Source organism: Monodon monoceros, unplaced genomic scaffold, assembly GCF_005190385.1.
Source record: "Monodon monoceros isolate NGI ecotype Baffin Bay Population unplaced genomic scaffold, NGI_Narwhal_1 Super_Scaffold_12, whole genome shotgun sequence".
NCBI classification, from domain to species: Eukaryota; Metazoa; Chordata; class Mammalia; order Artiodactyla; family Monodontidae; genus Monodon; species Monodon monoceros.
This window is the reverse complement of record NW_021703768.1, coordinates 127,147,580-127,165,494: the sequence shown is the minus strand read 5'-3', so window position 1 is coordinate 127,165,494 and position 17,915 is coordinate 127,147,580. Positions and strand designations below refer to the sequence as shown.

The 17,915-nt window shown below is 48.5% G+C and overlaps 2 protein-coding genes across 2 annotated transcripts in view; one reads left to right on the top strand and one right to left on the bottom strand.

Annotated features, from left to right (window-relative positions):
- The window catches only part of ANXA6 (annexin A6), a 53,213-nt gene extending 41,838 nt beyond the window's left edge, over positions 1 to 11,375 (top strand). The window contains 3 exon segments of the mRNA XM_029215849.1: positions 2,462 to 2,520; positions 3,872 to 3,994; positions 10,592 to 11,375. Coding sequence (XP_029071682.1) covers positions 2,462 to 2,520; positions 3,872 to 3,994; positions 10,592 to 10,651 — 242 coding nt within the window. The 3' untranslated portion in view covers positions 10,652 to 11,375.
- On the bottom strand, positions 5,816 to 8,937 carry LOC114891638 (N-acetyllactosaminide beta-1,3-N-acetylglucosaminyltransferase 2-like). The gene is given in 2 exon segments (XM_029215850.1): positions 5,816 to 7,454; positions 7,490 to 8,937. Coding segments are annotated over 2 exon segments (1,188 nt in total). The 5' UTR covers positions 8,441 to 8,937; the 3' UTR covers positions 5,816 to 7,217.
- Positions 11,376 to 17,915: the final 6,540 nt, after the last annotated feature.

Below are 17,915 nucleotides of genomic sequence, written 5' to 3'. Positions count from 1 at the left end.
CACACACACACACACACACACACACACACACACACACACACACACACCTTTCCCTCCTCCCAGCACCTGGATCTCTTTGGTTACTCTCTTATTGTGTAATTTGAGTTCTTGCCTTTGAAGAAGTCTTTCCCTTTTGGATCTCAATTTCTCCATGTGTATAAACGGATGAGTAGATACGAGCAAAAGTCAAACTGTTTTTATTAGTATTAGTGATTAGCAGTATCTTATTTATGACTACAGAATGCATTGTATTGATGCACATTTTTTTTTCATCTTATCTGGAGGTGTCAGTGGAAGGTTTTTACATAATTGCCATCAATTACAGGATGCATCTTGATTTCAGGGACTTCAAATTCGAGGAAAAGGTGTTTTAGAACACATGGAGCAGAGGTGTTATTGTTGTGATGTTATCATTTAACTTTCACTGGGTCTTTACCACCTGGGAACAATACCTAGGAGGCAGAATAGCATAATGAATCCAGGTAGAGTCCCAGCCGTGCCACTTACTATCTGTACAGTTACATCCATTGGCAAGTCACAGAAACCCCGTGCCTCAGTTTTCCTCCTCTGTAAAGTGGATGTGATCATAGTACACAGATTTAAATGAGTTAATTATACAACACTTAAAAGCATTGCCCCCGGCACATAGAATGCACTGGATGAACGTTAGCTTCTAGTATTATTTCCTGCCAGGCACTGTGTGAAGCCAGTTGCACACAGCTTTGGTTGAATCCATCCTTACGAGGTGCTTTTATCTGCTTATTTTACAAAGTGAGACACTGAGGTTCAGAAAGGTTACATGTCACTGGTGGAGGCAGGACTCACACCAGAGGCCGCCCGAGCCCAAAGCTCACGCTAGGATTAATCACCAGAGTAATTGGTCTATGGAGACACATCTAGACCTCGCTTTCCTCGTGTTTCTCCCTCTGTCCTCTCTCCTCCCACCTAGACCATGTGTATGCGCGTGTGCACGAGTGTGCATACCGACACACCACTCCACCTCATTCCATCCCACGGCAGGCCCCGGGGTCCTCTGAGGCAGGTGGCAGGCTTCAGGTTCTGGGGAAGGTTTTCGGGTACGTTTGCAGAGGATGGAAGTTCCTGCCCAGTCTGCTCCTTAACCACACTGACTGAGCCCCAGGCTCCGAGTCAGGGCAGGCTCCGAGTCAGGGCAGGCTCCTTGGGGGAGGTGATGGGACTGGGGATGTGGATTCGGGAGGTAAAGTAGTGGAAGGCAGACAGCAGACTTCTCCTTACCAGGAGGACAGAGGCACAAAGGAATTCACAGAATGTTCAGAGAATGGGCAACAGAGGCAATGAGAGAGCAGAGGCAGGCAGGAACTTTGATTTTCAGGCCAAGGAGCTTAGGGTTTGTCTGGGAGGTGGTAGGGAGCTACATAAGGACCTGGGAAGGTCGGTATGTAATGTGATCTTTCCCACGGTTCCCGAGCCTGCTGCAGGGGAGGGTACAGGCCTGTCTCCTGCATGACTGTGCCCTTGGGATGCACAGCTCCAGTCTCTCGCCCCCGGCCTTCCTGATAGAGACACTTTTATATCCAGAGTCATTCTGGCTTTCTGGTCCTGGCGTCTGATTCCTCCTCCTTAAGCTATCTGAGACACCCTCCCGCCCCCGTGAGCTCTGGAGCCTTGAAATCCAGCAGCCGCTGAGGACTAGAGACCCCCAGGCCTTGCGAAAGTGTGGGAGGTTGTTAGGCAGGCAGTATCTGGGGTAGGGATGGGGGCTGCCAATGGGGCAAGAGTGGGCAACACGCAGCCCTAGGGGTTGGCACCGTGCCCTAAATTATACTGACAGACATTCTTTGGCATATTTCAATCAGTAGTTCTCAAACATTAGGCTGCACCAGAATGGAGTGACCAACCATCTGGGTTTGTGCTAAAACCAGCAATGTCCCAGGAAAAGTGGGATGAGTTGGTCACCCACCTTCCGAGTTGCAGATTCAGCACATCTCGGATGGGGCACGAGAATGTGCGTATCTACCAAGCTCCCAGGTGATGTGGATGCCTTGCGGGAGCTATACTTTGAGAACTTCTGCTTGAAATATTTCTTGAATCTGGGTCTCTAGGGTAGAGCCCAAAACCTGAGTTCTAAACAAGTTCTTCTTTGATTCTGATGCCCTTACAAGTTTGAGGCCCTGTACCTTGGGTTCACGAGTGGTTTCTTCCCTTTGAGTCCTCTACTAGCCTTAGTTAGCTGCAAGCACCTTAGCAGGAAGCGAGTTGCAACCCAGTGAGAGCCAGGTCTAGGGATGAGACAGAGGAGGCAGCGTCAGGAAGCGGGAGTGAAAGTGTCAGGCCCTGGATATGACCCTGGCGTTGACAACGATCCTGGGCCCAGGTTGCGGATAGAGGAGATGCTACTTCTCTAGCAGCAGTAGCAGCCCATGGTCTGGGCACATCTCCTCTGACCAAGTTCCCTGCATCTCTTTCCTCTTCCTACCAGTTCAAAGTGTCAAGAATAAGCCTCTCTTCTTTGCCGACAAACTTTACAAATCTATGAAGGTAAGAAGACTGACTTGTCTGTCCGTTTCCCTTCGAGCACTTCTGCCCCCACAAACACAGACGTGCGCCATCCCCTGGATCAGGACTTGGGTTTGTTTCCACCCATTTGGTATGTAGCAGCATCTGCCTCGTGCCTGGTTCTAGGAGGGTAGTTCTCAACCCGGGGTTACGTTGCCCCCCGGGAAACACGTGACAACGTTCAGACTCATTTCGGTTGTCACAACTTGGGGAGTGTTGCTTTTTGCATCTGGTGGGTAGAGAGCAGGGACGCTGCTAAACATCCTACAACGTACAGGACAGATCCTCTCAACAAAGAACGATCTGGTCCCAGGCGCCAAGGTTGAGAAACTTATTCTGGGGACTCAGGGCTGAAAAGGACAGTCTCTGTCCCTTGGAGCTCACATTCTAGCAGATGACACAGTGTCTCCTATGACCAACGATCACGAAAGGAAGCAAGTGCTCAGCTCTGGGACTAGCCCTGGCTTCCTGAAAACCCAAGCCACTCTGGCCACCCTCTCAGCCCAGCAAGTGGAGTCTCAGCTGCTGACAGAGCCTGCGCAGGCAGTCTGGTGGGAGTGAGCCTGAGAGCCCTGTCAGCCTGCTGTCCACAAACATGACAGCCATCTCTTGAGCCCCCGCCATGTGCCGGCTCTGATTCCTCAGCTGGCGTTCAGAGCTCCTTGGGGAGCAGAGGTGGGCCTTGGCTGCCCATGTATTCCGTGTCCTGTGTCTGCTCCTTGGGCCCTGTATTAGTTTCTCAGGGCTGCTGTCCCAAATTAAGTGACAACAGAAATGTATTCTTTCACGATTCTAGAGGCCAGAAGTCCAAAATGAAGGTGTTGGTAGGACTGGTTCCTTTTGGAGGCCCTGAGGGGGAAACTCTCCCATGCCTTTCTCCTAGCTTCGGGTGGGCGTCTGGAATCCTGGTGTTTCCTGACTTAAGCATGAGCCCCTCCAGTCTCTATCTTTATCTGTGTGTATGTCCATGTGTCCTCTTCCTGTAAGGACACCAGTCATTGGATCTAGGGCTCACCCAAATGCAGTATATCCTCAACTAATTACATGTGCTAAGACCCTATATCCATATTAGATCACCTTGTAAGGTTCTAGGTGGACATGAATTTGGGGGGCACACTCTTCAACTCATACAGGCTGTTCTTGCCTCTGTCTGGCCAGTCCTGGTACAGGGGAGTTTGAGTCAGGACTGTTTGTGGAAGAGAGGGGCAGGATGTCCCATCCTGGTTTTGGAGGGAAAAGGGAGAGAGGCAGAGGGACACCCATGAGTTCCTGCCTGACCTAACCCCGTTTCTCCTCCTGCCCTGTGTTTCTCCCTGTCACCTGGCTCCACCAGGGTGCTGGCACAGAGGAGAAGACCCTCACCAGGATCATGGTCTCCCGGAGTGAGATCGACCTGCTCAACATCCGGTGGGAGTTCATTGAGAAATATGACAAGTCTCTCCACCAAGCCATTGAGGTGAGGGGCGGGGTGAGAGGTCAGTGGGGGAGCGGTGAGTGTCAGATGCTTGAACATAGATTAGAAGTCCTTTTTATTCCCAGAATGTTACCTCGTAGAACAGCCAAGACATTGCTAAATGAGAGGAGACCTGCCTCACTCTTTATACCAAGATAGATTTCAGATGGATGGATCAAAGGCTTATAAAGATTTCCAAATAAAACAAGAGTCTTGGGGCTTCCCTGGTGGTGTGGTGGTTGAGAATCCGCCTGCCGATGCAGGGGACACGGGTTCGTGCCCCGGTCTGGGAAGATCCCACATGCCGCGGAGCGGCTGGGCCCGTGAGCCATGGCCGCGGAGCCTGCGTGTCCAGAGCCTGTGCTCCGCAATGGGAGAGGCCACAACGGTGAGAGGCCCACGTGCCGCAAGAAAAAAAAAGAGCTTTTTTTTTTGGCTTTTTAAAAGCAATTTTATTGAAGTGTAATTTAAGTATCATAAATTTTATGATATTTACTCGTTTAAGGGCATCAGTAATTTTTAGTAAAGTTAGTGAGTTGTACAGCCTTCACCACAATCCAGTGTTAGAACATTTTCATCACCCCACTGATGTCCCTTGTACCTGTTTACCTATATCCACCCCCAGCCCTAGGCAACCTACAAGTGACTTTCTGTCTCTATGGATTTGCCTTTTCTGATTATCTCATGTAAGTGGAATCATGTAATATGTGATTTTTTATATCTGACTTTTTTCATTTATGAAGCCCATTTCTTCTTAAAGTTTGATGCTATACTTGGTTGACAAGACCATGAGGAAGCTCACAGGCAGTCTCACACAGACTTGGTGTAAATGTAACTTGGTAGCACATCTTCATTATTTTTTTCTTCCAGTTTTATTGAGATATAATTGACATATAGCATTATATAAGTTTAAGGTGTACAGCATGATGAGTTGACTTAGATACATCATGGAGCGCTTATCACAATAACTTCAGTGAACATCCATCTTGTATAGATGCAAAATTAAAGAAATAGTACATTTTTGTGTGTGTGTGATGAGAACTCTTAGGATTTACTCTCTTAACTTTTATATATAACATACAGCGGTGTTAATTATATTTATCATGTTGTACATTACATTCCTAATACTTATCTGTCTTATAGTTTGTGCCTTTTGACCGCCTTCATCCAGTTGCCCCTCCCCCACCCCCTACCTCTGGTAAACACAAATCTGATCTCTGTTTCTATGAGTTTGTTTGTATGTTTGTTTGTTTTTGAAGTATAATTGACCTACAGCACTAGGTTAGTTCCTGTTATACAACATAGTGATTTTTTTCTATGCATTTCAGAATGATCACCATAAGTCTAGTTACAACGTGTCACCATACAAAGATAGTAGTTATTGACTGTACTCCCCACGCTGTACATTTCCTACCCATGACCCATTTATTTTGCAACTGGAAGCTTGTGCCTCTAATCTCCCTCACCTTTTTCTTTCCTCCCCCTACCAGCTCTCCTCTGGCAACCACCTATTTGCTCTCTGTATCTATGACTCTGTTTCTTTCTTTCTTATGTTCATTTATTTTGTTCATTAGATTCTGAGTATAAGTGAAACCATACAGTATTTCTCTTTCTCTTTCTTACTTATTTCACTTAGCATATGTTCTAAGTGAACATATGGCAAACATTTCATTTTTTTATGGCTGAGTAATATTCCATTGTATGTATGTACCACATCTTCTTTATCCATTCATCAATTGATGGGCACTTGGGTTGCTTCCATATCTTAGCTATTGTAAATAGTGCTGCTCTGAACATAGGAATGCATCTATCTTTTCTAATTATTTTTGTTTTCTTTGGATAAATACCCAGGATTGAAATTGCTGAGTCATATGGTAGTTCTATTTTTAATTTTTTTCTTCACATGACAATTAAAAATATGGTGACTTTATTTCTATCTTCTTACAGTCCCCAGTATCACATCTGGTAAGAATCTTCATATCTATAACACAAAAATATCTCAAGAAAGCATGTTACAAGACAGTATATATAAGCAACAGTTTGGCAGAACTCTAGTTCATATCCCCCCCCCAAAAAAATTTTTTTTTAATTCAAAAATGACAGTTAACTTTATCTAACATATGTTATACTTACTACTTAAAATACCATGCTCTAGTTAAATAATTCATCAACAACACTGTATACAAATAAAATATTACACAAAATATATTTAAGAAAATGTTTTGGTATTTGATCTGAACAGTAAATAAAAACACAGGCACTTCTACACTGAGACAGGAAAGTAGTCACTACTCAGGATAATAATTTTGTATAAGCAACACATAACCATATGGCAAGAATAGAATTCTGCAGTTTTAAACTGACAAACCACTGATAAAAAGGTCTGCCACTTCAGTCTTTTCACTTAAAGTTCAAAAGTTACATACGCTTTCCTGGTTCACAATGAAAAATCATAAACACAATATGGTTGCCAGGGTCAATTCAATCTTCAGTTTGAAGATTATGGAATCATACTCATTATTTTCAAATACTGAAAAAGAGAGAACTATCACGATACCACCCAGCAAACGAAATACAAGATAGTTAAGCCTCCTCATTATGACCATAAGACCATAACAAGATAAACTGGATGGATGTCACACAGTGATTCCCATTTTGCAAAATTGATTGATTAGATTAACACAAGGAAATGTTGTAGCGGCAGGAAATTTTGAAAGAAGTCAAATTTTTCTAGACAATTTTTAAAAATTCATCCAAATTTCATGAAAATGTTATTCCATTTCACAGAAAGCACTGAGTCATATATAACAGTGTCTTTGTAGCCAATAGGTTTGTGAATACCTAAATCACAGATAGTTCACTCATTATAATGGGAAATAGGGTTATCATCATATGAGAGCAAAACAAAAATAAAACAAAGATAACACGATCAAATTCCAGAAACATGATTTCAGATGACAAGGGGGACAAGTTAGAAAACAATGACCACTAGCCAGCAGGAAGGGTCAGAACCATTCGTCCTGTCATATCCTACAAAAAAACTAGGATCTTCTGCTTTCCCTCTTCAGAAAGTACTACACTGAAAGGTTTAGAGACCCTCATATGGATACTACTCATACAGGCAATTTTGATGGTATTACATAGAAATTACCTCTAATGTGAGAGAACATAACATGGGAACTATTCGAGATACATCTTTCTATGCAAAATTTAGTTTGTACATAATTTAGCAACTTAAATAAGCATTTTGCAACCGAGACCAAATATCAATCATCTCTTGAGGTTTTCTACTATGTACCAACATCAAACCTACATAGGAACAAATGTTATTCCTGTTTTTCTCTTCTATATCAAATGTCCTGAAGCCTTTGTGTTTCTCTGGAATGAGGCCAAGTTTCTGAAGGCACATTCCAGTATAAACAGCATCGATGGGGTAGAGAAGGACCTGGCCAGTTACACTGGCCTCAGAGCCAGGTGGCTGGACCTGGCCAGTTACACTAGCCTCAGAGCCAGGTGGCTGGAGTAGAGGAATCCACCTCCCCCTGCATAAGGCGGGTAGACGCCAGTGTAAAGAACTTCCGGGACGTAGTACTTCAGTTTCTTATCCTGACGAGGTGCAGCACTGGGAATCACATCACCTATAAACAAATCTTTGGCTTTGTTCTTGGATAAGCTATTCAAGTGATTCAGGATGTGACGGGTGTTCACAAAAACGTCATCATCGCCCTTGAACTCAGCATTTGGGCAGGAAGTGCTCACCCACCTGAGAAGGAGTACTTCTTTCAGAGATAAATTGAAGAGGGTGTCTCTGTAGTTCCACATAAGAATGTCTTGGTGCTTCTCACTCTCAAATTTCAGCTCAACTGAAAGGTCAGGATGGTTGTCCCCTGCGGGGGTCTGGCCCAGTAAGAAGACTCGCACCACTGTTTGGTTCCCCACATTGGTTTCTTTGCCCCAAGATTCCCAAATCACTTGCCTTCTATCGAAATGTGAAGTAAGGGACTTAATCGCCAGCAATAAGAAGGGCTGCTTTGCACACTTACCTGGTTGATCTATAAGCAGTGAATAATTTCAACATCTCAAATACAACAGAAAGTCTTTAAATCTGTCTGGCAAACTGTCGAAACCTGAAACTACTGATGTGACCCTCAGGTCAGGTTCACCATAATTCAGATGGCTTATGTTGGAAAATCCTTATGCTTCCCCTGTCTGGTTGGCTAACATGTTCAAAATGGGATTGTACCTCCTGTTCAGCTTCTCTTGTTCCCTGTTCCAATATGCCTTGGGAGGGTCAGATATCTTCCAGAGCTTTTCTTTGGGTATTATTACTTCCCCTCTTCCATCTTTTTCTTGGCTACTGCTTTTGGAGACTTCCACAATCAAATAAATGAAGACATTTACCATCATCAGGATTCCCAACAACTTTATTCTTCGACTTCCACCACTCATTTCTCATATCTTGTCCGGGAACAGCTCTTGCTCGGCGGGGCCAGGACGGGCGATCACAGCGGCATCCGCGTCCAGGCAGCTCCGCGGGGCTCCGCCCTGCGACCGCCGCCGCTGCTCTCGCTCCATGCGTTGCACCCGTGATGGGCGGCTGGGTGGTGTCTGAGGCGGGACTGCTTGGCCTCGGCTTGGCCCCGGCTCAGCTCACCTCCGGCGTTTGTTCTATTTTTAATTTTCTGAGGAACCTCCATACTGTTCTCCATAGTGGCTGCACCAATTTACATTCCCACCAACAGTGCAAGAGGGTTCCCTTTTCCCCACATCCTCACCACTTGTTATTTGTTGTCTTTTTGATAATAGCCATTCTGACAGGTATGAGCTGATGTCTCCTTGTGATGTAAATTGGTAGCACATCTTTAAAGGGTAGTTTGGCAGTTTCAAAATTTTAAATGCATATACTTTGGACTTGATAATTCTACTTGTAGGAATTTATCCTACGGACGTAGCCACACGTGTTCTCAAAGACACGTATGGGAATATTTATGCCAGCGTTCTTTTATAGTAGCAAAGGATTGGAAGCCCTTCATACAGAACCGGTTAAATAAATTACAGTGCATCCATATGATAGAGTACAGTACAGCCGTGAAAAAGCATGAGGAGGCTCTATGTGCTGATTTGGGATCTTCTCTAAGTCAAAAATTATGGCCCAGAATAGTATGAATGCTCTGCAGAAAAGGGACGTTATACATATATACATATTTGTATATGCATATGGAAAAGCATTGCTAGAAAATCACACAAGTAAATACAACAGTGGCTACCTCTTGATTTAGGAAGTTAGGGGTTGGGGTAGGAGGGAGACTTTTATTGTATAATCCTTTGATTTGAATTGTTTACAACAATGATTTTTTTTTTAAGAGGAAAGTTCCTCTCTTTTTTTAATACATAACTTTATTTATTTATTTACTTACTTACTTACTTTTGGCTGTGTTGGGTCTTTGTTGCTGCCCTTGGGCTTTCTGTAGTTGTGGCAAACGGGGGCTACTCTTCGTTCTGGTGCGGTGGCTTCTCTTGTTGTGGAGCACGGGCTCCAGGCACGCAAGCTTCGGTAGTTGTGGCACGTGGGCTCAGTAGTTGTGGCTCGCAGGCTCTAGAGTGCAGACTCAGTCGTTGTGGCCACGGGCTTAGTTGCTCCACGGCATGCGGGATCTTCCCGGACCAGGGCTCAAACCCGTGTCCCATGCAGTGGCAGGCGGATTCTTAACCAGTGCGCCACCAGGGAAGTCCTGATATATTATTTTTAATCATATATCAAAAATTACAGAAACAAAAAATATAAAAATGACAGGAGCCCCCTAAAAAGAGGGAGAAAATCTGTTCCCTCCCCCCCATAGCCCTGTCGTATGCCAGACAATACAACATAAATCCAATGATGGTCACATAAATTCTTGCAAGGGCCTGTTACCCAGTAAGTGCTCGATAATGTTTGTTCAAATAAGGAATCCCGTAACACAGGGGTCCCCAATCCTGGTCCACGGGCTCTTAGGAACCAGGCCGCACAGCAGGAGGTGAGTGGCGGGTGAGCAAGTGAAGCTTCACCTGTCGCTCCCCATCGCTCGCAATCCCGCTGAACCATCCCCCTCCCCTCGCCCCCCACCATGGTTCGTGGGAAAATTGTCTTCCACGAAACCGTCCCCGGTGCCAAAAAGTTTGGGGACCACTGCCGTAACACTTGTGTTAGTGGCCGTGGGGGGAGGGTTAGCAGGGTGCAAGGCAGCCATGGGAGGAGACAAGAATAGAGGCAGGAACACTTCACAGAGGAGGGGGCATCTGATGGCAGACAGGATTTGGGGGCAGTGTAGAGGGCGTGCTGGGTGGAGCAATGGTAGGTATGTAGGTAGTAAGATGACCAAGATGCTCCTGGAAGGAAGGGGGAAGGTGAAGCCACAGAGCTTCATGAGGGTCAGACCACACAAGACCTTGAAGCCAGGCCTAGAGCTTGGACATTTTCCTGAGGATGATGGGGAGCCACCGAAGGGACATGGTCACATTTACGTACTAGGGAGACATCCAGGCTGCCAGCGGCTGGGAGGAGGGGGCCTTGAGGTCATCAAGATTGTTTCACTCACTGTGCTCTCCCTCTGTCCCTGCCAGGGCGACACCTCCGGTCACTTCCTGAAGGCCTTGCTGGCTGTCTGTGGAGGCAAGGATTAGGACCGCCGGCGTTGGCGGGCACCTCTGCTAAGAAGTGGTCATCCCCCCGCCACGACCCAGCCTGATGCTCCAGCTTCAGAGACTAAAAAAGGGACAGGGGTGGGGGGAGGGGCCAGGGTGGGCTCTTGTCTTCAACTGGGGTTTAGGAAAAGCTCCCACTCCCACTAGCCAGTAAGGGCACGGCATGGTCACTCCTACTCACGTCTGAGTGGCTGAAGAACCGTAGCCATTGATCCCGTCCACCTCCTCTCCCCATCTGCCTCCTCCTGCCTTCCCAGCTTCCGTCCCTTGTCACAGTCCCTGCCCTGGTTTGGGCTTTGTCGAAGCCAAAAACATTCTGAGGCTCTGAACGTGAAGCGAGTGATGTGTGTGCTTTGCACGGTGGGGTGTGGTGGCAGGTGCCAGTTCTGGGGGCGGTGGGGGAGGAAGAAATATCTTCGGGCCAACTGACAGTCCTCCCACCGTTTCACCACCACCTCTGTCCCGGTTATTGTGCTAGACCGCTGAACCAGGAGTCCAAATACCTGTGTTCAGATTTGTATCCGCCACGCACTTGCTTTATGACCTTGCACCAGTCTCTTTCCCTCCCTGAGTCTCCTTGTTCTTGGCTACAAAATGAGAGAGTTCGACAAAAAGATCTTGGCTTTCTAACATTGACATTCTAGGATGTGCCTCCAAATCATTCCCTTTCCATTTCTTCTCTCTTTAAATAAAAAGAGACATACAGACACATAAATACATTTCCAAGAGGGATCTGTGGTTTTGATCTAGAACCTGCAAGCCCAGATTGTTGCCATTAGAGCTGAGGTGTTAACCTGCCCAGGAGTGACTTTCTATCTTCCCATCCCTTCCTGGGAATCCCAAATGAGGGTCTGAGCTCAGGTCAGCCTGGGAAGGCTGGCGCAGCCGGGTCTGGGTCTCGCGTCCGCTCTCCTCCCTCTGCTACCAGGATGTTTCTCTGTGCACGCTTCATCCATGACATCCGAGCCCAGACTTCCTCTTTTGAACTCTTCAGGGGCACCAGATGTGATCGTGATCTGGGGAGGCCTGTGGAAAGCTTCCAGTTTGTGAAGATCAGTGATCAACGGGAGGTCAGCTGCACTTTCTCCATCTCCCTTCCCCCAGCTCTGCTTCTGCTCTGGGACTCAGATCTAAAGTTATCTAGCGACCACGGATTTAAAGTTATCCAGTGACCATGGCATGTGGGTGCCTACTGGCTGGAGGGCTCTGCTCCCTGGCCCGGCTGACCTGCCCTCTCCTGCAGTTCAGCGTGTGTTTGTTGTAGCTGCTGAGCAGGGAATGGCGTGGGGACGTTGGGAAATGTGCTGCGTCTGGTCTATTTTCTTTTTTTCTTATTTATTTATTTATTTTTTGGCTGCTTTGTGCATGGCATGCGGGATCTTAGTTCCCCGACGAGGGATCAAACCCATGCCCCCTGGCAATGGAAGCGCAGTCTTAACCACCAGACCGCCAGGGAAGTCCCGAGTCTGGTCTTGTGTGACCTTGGACCAGCCCCTGCCCTCACTGGGCCTCAGTGACTCCATTTGTACAGTGAGGGGGTGGACCTAACAGTCTCGAAGAGCCCTTTCTTCATCTCTGACGTAATGAGTCTGAAAGTCAGGCAGTTTACCTTGTGTCTTCCCCACTTCCTTCCCTCTACCACGCTGTGAGCCCAAACCCCCATGAGGGTCAGCCGAGAGCTTGTTTGACTCTTTGCCCAACTTAATTGAACTGTTACCGAAGATAAATTAACACAGTGGTTCAGAGCTGTGGAGTCAGACCTTTGCCACTAACTGGCTGTGATCATGTTATCTCTGTGACCCTCAGTTTCCTCGTTTGTAAGACAGGTCCCAGTCCTACCTGTGGCACAGCCTTTGTGGGGTAAATGAAATGATTCGTAGAAGTTTGGGGCCATCTGGCTCGGAGTCAGCTGCCAGCACTACCTGCCCTGAGCCAGGCCCCATTGTAGAAGCCGGGAGGTGGCTCCCAAGACGTTTCCTTGAGCTTTGTTTTCAAAAAGTCGTCAGCCGCGCATCACAGAGGCATCAGAAGACAAATATGGAAGCGCCTTAAAAGTATGCACCGAGTGGGGGGCTTCCCTCGTGGCGCAGTGGTTGAGAGTCCGCCTGCCGATGCAGGAGACACGGGTTTGTGCCCCGGTCCGGGAAGATCCCACAAAAAAATAAAAAGTATGCACCGAGGGGGGACTTTGCTGCTCCCATGGTTAAGACTCCGTGCTCCCAATGCAGGGGGCACGGGTTTTGATCCCTAGTCGGGAAACTGAGATTCCCCTCATGCCACACAGCGCAGCCAAAAAAAAAAAAAAAAAAAACTCCGAGGGAAAAATAGGCTGGGGATGGAAAGGAAAGAGTGATGGAATCTGAGGCCATGGGAAGACCTCATGAGGCTGAGGCTGAGGGGAATACACAAGTGGAGAAACCAGGAATTTCTAGAATTTCTGGAAAGCAGGAAGGATAGCTCAAACGGAGCACTGGCCGTGTACCGGACACCACACTAATCCCTCATCATGCAGTTTTCACTTGTTAACTTGAATTTTCAGTTAAGGTATGTTGCATTCTGGGATAGGTCAGCAGTAGGAGGGAGACCCTCAGCGTTTTGAGGGGAGGTAGATGAGATTAGAAATGGGAGTTTGCATCCACTTAGAGGACCTTGTAAGTCAGGATTTTATCTCATAACCCAGGGGGAGCCTTTGGAGGTTCTTGGCCGGGGAAGGTAAGCCTCTGAATTTAAGGAAAGACTATGAAGGGAGGGTGGCCAGTTGGGAGGCTACTACAACAGTTGCGCTAAGTCCCAGGTACCTGCAGAGCAAACCCCTCTTTTTTCTTGGAGCTGTGGCAGAGGAGGGAGTAACCACTGTTCTGAATCCAAGGCACCTCATTCATTCATTCATCCATCCACTCATGCACCTTATGCGTACTGAATGCCTCCTATGTGCCATGCCGTATGCAAGATGCTAAAGATAGAACAACTTAGACCGTTGTGGTCCTAATCCTTAAAAGATTATGTTCAAGTGTCCCTACCATCCAGCCGTCTCCAAAACTGTACTAAACAACACTGGAGGTTGTTTCTGTGGCCAAAGTTCAACGGAGAGAAGTGGTGGGGACTAAATTAAAACTAAAAGGAAAGAGAAAGCAGAAGCCCAGACCGCTGCTGTCTCAAAGTGGGAACACAGGAGGATGGTCATGATGCTCTAGTGTGGAAGGGACCCTCAGAAATTCTCACCTCCCTCTCAGCCAGACAGACAACTATCACTTCACAGAGAGGAAGCAGCAGGCCTAGGGTCACATAGCCTTTCAGCGGCAGAAAACTGGAACCGTGCAGTCCTGGCCCCGGTCCAGTGCTTCTGTCAACACCCTGCACGTCCTTCCACTTTCTTCAGTCTTCCCCTCTGAGAGGGCTTCAGCCCAGAGTCGGCTCCTCTCCTGCCCTGAGCCGTGCCTTTTCTCTCGGGGCAAACGCTTCTCGGCAGCTCTGGACTGGTATGCGCCCACCTTGGTCTTTGGGACCAGGAGGAAATGTCTGAAGGAAGTGGCTGGTTGGGAGGAGGTTGCCCTTTTAAGCTGAGCAGAGAGCGACTCTTTGGGAATCGCTGCCATCACATTTCCTGCTGTTGGAGAACATTGTGGGAACTGTTGGCTATTTACAGCACCCCGATAACTTGCTGTGCCCAGCTTTGCTGAGAGCCGCGAGTCACCGTCACCAGAGTGATCCCACTGGAGTGATTCCCCTCCTCAGTTATCCTCTGCTGCTTTGCAGGGGTGAGCACCTCATTCTACTAACGAGGAAACTCAGGGTCCAAGTGGTGACGCAAATTGCCTGAAGACAGCACGTCATGGGTTGACTGAGCCGGAAATGGTCTTAGAGATCATCCAAACCAACCCTCTTATTTCCCAAGTTTGGAAATCGAGGCCCAGAGAGCAGACTGTGGCCGCGCTGTCAGCAAGGGCTAGTCCTGCAACTAGCACCCGGGTCTCCTGATTCCGGCTCTGCTCTCTCTGGTGACACATCCCCCTCTTCCTCCTGATGGCAGAGCTGAGAACAGGAGGGAGAAGCGTCAAGTTGCGCAGTCCAAATTTCAGAACCCAGAGCGGTAAATCTTCAGAGCTGCAGTTAGGCAATTGGGAAATTCTAGTTCTGTCACTGAGCCTAGTTAGATCTATGGAGGGAGGGAGGCAGGCAGACCAGCCTGGATTTGAATGCCAGCCAACCACTGAGAAGTAGATAAGTTGCTTGGCCTCACTATGCCTTGATGTCCTTATGTGTAAAATGGGAACAACCAAGGTTTCTATCTCACAGGGTTGTTGTGAAGATGAACTAAGGCAATGCATGTCTATCTCTGGGGACACTGTCCAGGACACAGCAAAGACTCAATAAATATCACCTCTTTGTTATTAATAAATAGGCTGGATTCCATTTCAGAGCAGAGAAAGACAGAGAGGAGTCTCTTTCAAGAGCCTCTGATGATGGGCTTCCCTGGTGGCGCAGTGGTTGAGAGTCCGCCTGCCGATGCAGGGGACGCAGGTTCGTGCCCCGGACCCGGAAGATCCCACATGCCGCGGAGCGGCTGGGCCCGTGAGCCATGGCCGCTAAGCCTGCGCGTCCGGAGCCTGTGCTCCGCAACGGGAGAGGCCACAACAGTGAGAGGCCCGTGTACCGCAAAAAAAAAAAAAGAGCCTCTGATGATTAACTGAGTCCCTACAACTGTTCTCCTTACCTTCAGAGAGCTAAGTCGGGAAAGATTATAAGAAAAATTCAACCAAACACGCAGTAGGAAGGGGTACCAAATGCAGAGGCCACAGATGAACCACAGAGAGGCCTAAAAAATCTCCCTGGAAAGAGGGCATGTGAGAAGCACCTCAAAAGATGGGTAGAGAAGCTCTCAATAGTAAAAGATATTGAAGGAGGGAGAGAGTCGCAGGCAGGGACAACTTGAGTAAAGGTACAGAGGTGGGAATTGGAGGCAGCGGGGTGTGCCCGTGGAGGTCCTGGGCCCCGCACCCAGCGTGAAGACAACATTTGGGAAGGTCACGGAGAGTCTGGGCTGGACTGTGGCCCTTTCCCTCTGGGCCCTAGCCAGCCCCTGAATGTGCTGGGAATGGGAGTAGTATGATCAGAGACATCCTTTAGAAAGCCATCTCTGGGGCCCTGCGTGGAGGAGGAGACCAGCCCAGCAGCTGGGAGACCATCGGACAGGCTTGCAGTTATTCCCCTGACGTGGAGGGATGAGGACCCGAGCCAGGGTAGGGGGAAGCAGAGATGGAGAAAAGAAAGACACAAGAGGGAACAAGAAACCAAGGAAACTGCCTGACCTGCCATGGGGAACGAGAGAGGGAGGCCGAGGTGAAGCCAGGTGTCATCACCTGGGAACCCAGAGGCAGCAGGAAGTGCTTTAAAGGCAGGAAGAGGCCAAGGCCCCTGGTGCGGGCCATCCCATCGCCCTCCGCTCAGCTAGGTGAGGACTGAGGAGGCCTTCAACCAGAGCCATCTGGGAATGGGCCCGTCCCCCAGGCCCAGGTGTCTAGCAGTTAACAGATTCTGTGGGATGGTCCCACCCCTTCCTCTAGCCCCACCACCTGCCTTCAGTGCTGCCAGCTGTAGCCAGAACCCCCTAGTGGCTACCCCACTGAGATGGCCATGGACCTCTACCTGGAGATAGCCATGGGTGGGGATGGGAGGGCCTGATAGGAGAGCAGGGAGGGCGGGGGATGACACAGAGATCCCAAGCCTGTGCTGGGCCAGGGATCTCCATTTCCACTTTCCCACACATCGGGTATCCACTCAAAGCCCATAAGTACTACTTACCACACACACACACACACACACACACACACACAATTCCAATTCACCACCAGACACAGCCACAAGGACACACACTGTATACCCAGAATCAGAAACACACATTCTTGACCATAGAGAGAAAAATGATTAGGCCTCCAAAACACGGTTGGTCACAAATAGAAAGAGAGACACCGCTGCCCACAGATGCACTGCTGGCCACACAGGAAGGGCCTCACACAAGCACCCAAACTTGCTTTTCACACACACTCGCTAGGGCACGTGTGAGCTCATGCTTTTCCTGGCACACAGCCTTGCTGTGCAGCACACAACTCCAGGAACCTGTGACCTGCCTGTTCCTGTGTATATTCTTTGTTCTGTTCTTCAATAGGAGGAGAAACAACCAGGCTGTCTGGCGGGCAGACTTTGGGCCTAACTACCCTGCCTTGAGCTCTGGGGAGGCAAGACCAGCTCCCTGGAGGAGCTGGGGGGTCAGCCTTGCAATGGAGCAGAATCCCCGGGAAAGGATTCCTGGAGGAAGTGAGCCTCAAGGTGAGTGAAATGTAAAGGTGCAGGAGGGAGAGAGAGATTTTCCTTCAAAAGCCTCCAGCCCGTTCTCCACTTCTCTTGGAGTGTTCTAGAAGAAGATGGTGGTGAAAGGGTTAACAGCGCCAGCTGTCACTCCCAACCTCTTACCCTTGAACCTGGGAAAACTTGAGGACTCGGATTTGCCCACAGGAAGTCAGGGTCACTACATTCCTGATGCCTTTTCACTGTTTCCAGAATAAAACTCCCCAGGTGAGTGAGATGGAAACCTAAAACGAAACTGCCAGACTTCTCAGACTTGGGCCCCATTACTGTCACCTTAGTCAGCAGCTACAGCACCAGACCCATCATCGTCGTGACCTCTTCCCTCAGGGTCAGAAGTGCTGTGCTGTCTCATGGGCAAATGTACCTTCCCCTTACTGGGTCTCAGGCTCCCAACCTTCCTACTTCGGAGGATGTTTCAGGAACAAAATGAGATTAAGAGCCTAGCACAGTGCCTGGTACCTGGGAAGTTCAGGCCCTATTACCTGCCTTCCCAATTCCCTGTCTCTCCCAGGGTCCCCTCTCTCCCCTGCCTCTCTCCCATCTTGGGGTCCAGGTTAATTGGAGTGCAATATTTGCGTAGACATGAGACCTCACCCGGGGAAATTCCCCCTGGTGACCAGGCTTCCTTTCTGAGGTCAGGCAGCATCATCAGACACTGCTCCTTCCTCTCCAGCTCCCCCCAGTCTCCCGCTGGCTTTCATCCCTGTCATCTGGCCGGTGTAGATCCAGGCTCATAGATTTAGTCCCATCCTTTGATCCTGGGTGCTATCCAGGAGGGTGTGAGGGTAGACGGTGGGCTGGGAATCTGGAACAAAAGCAGAAGTGATACGTGCTTGAGGGACAAAGGGCAGCAGGCAGGAGGTGTTCTGAAAGCCTG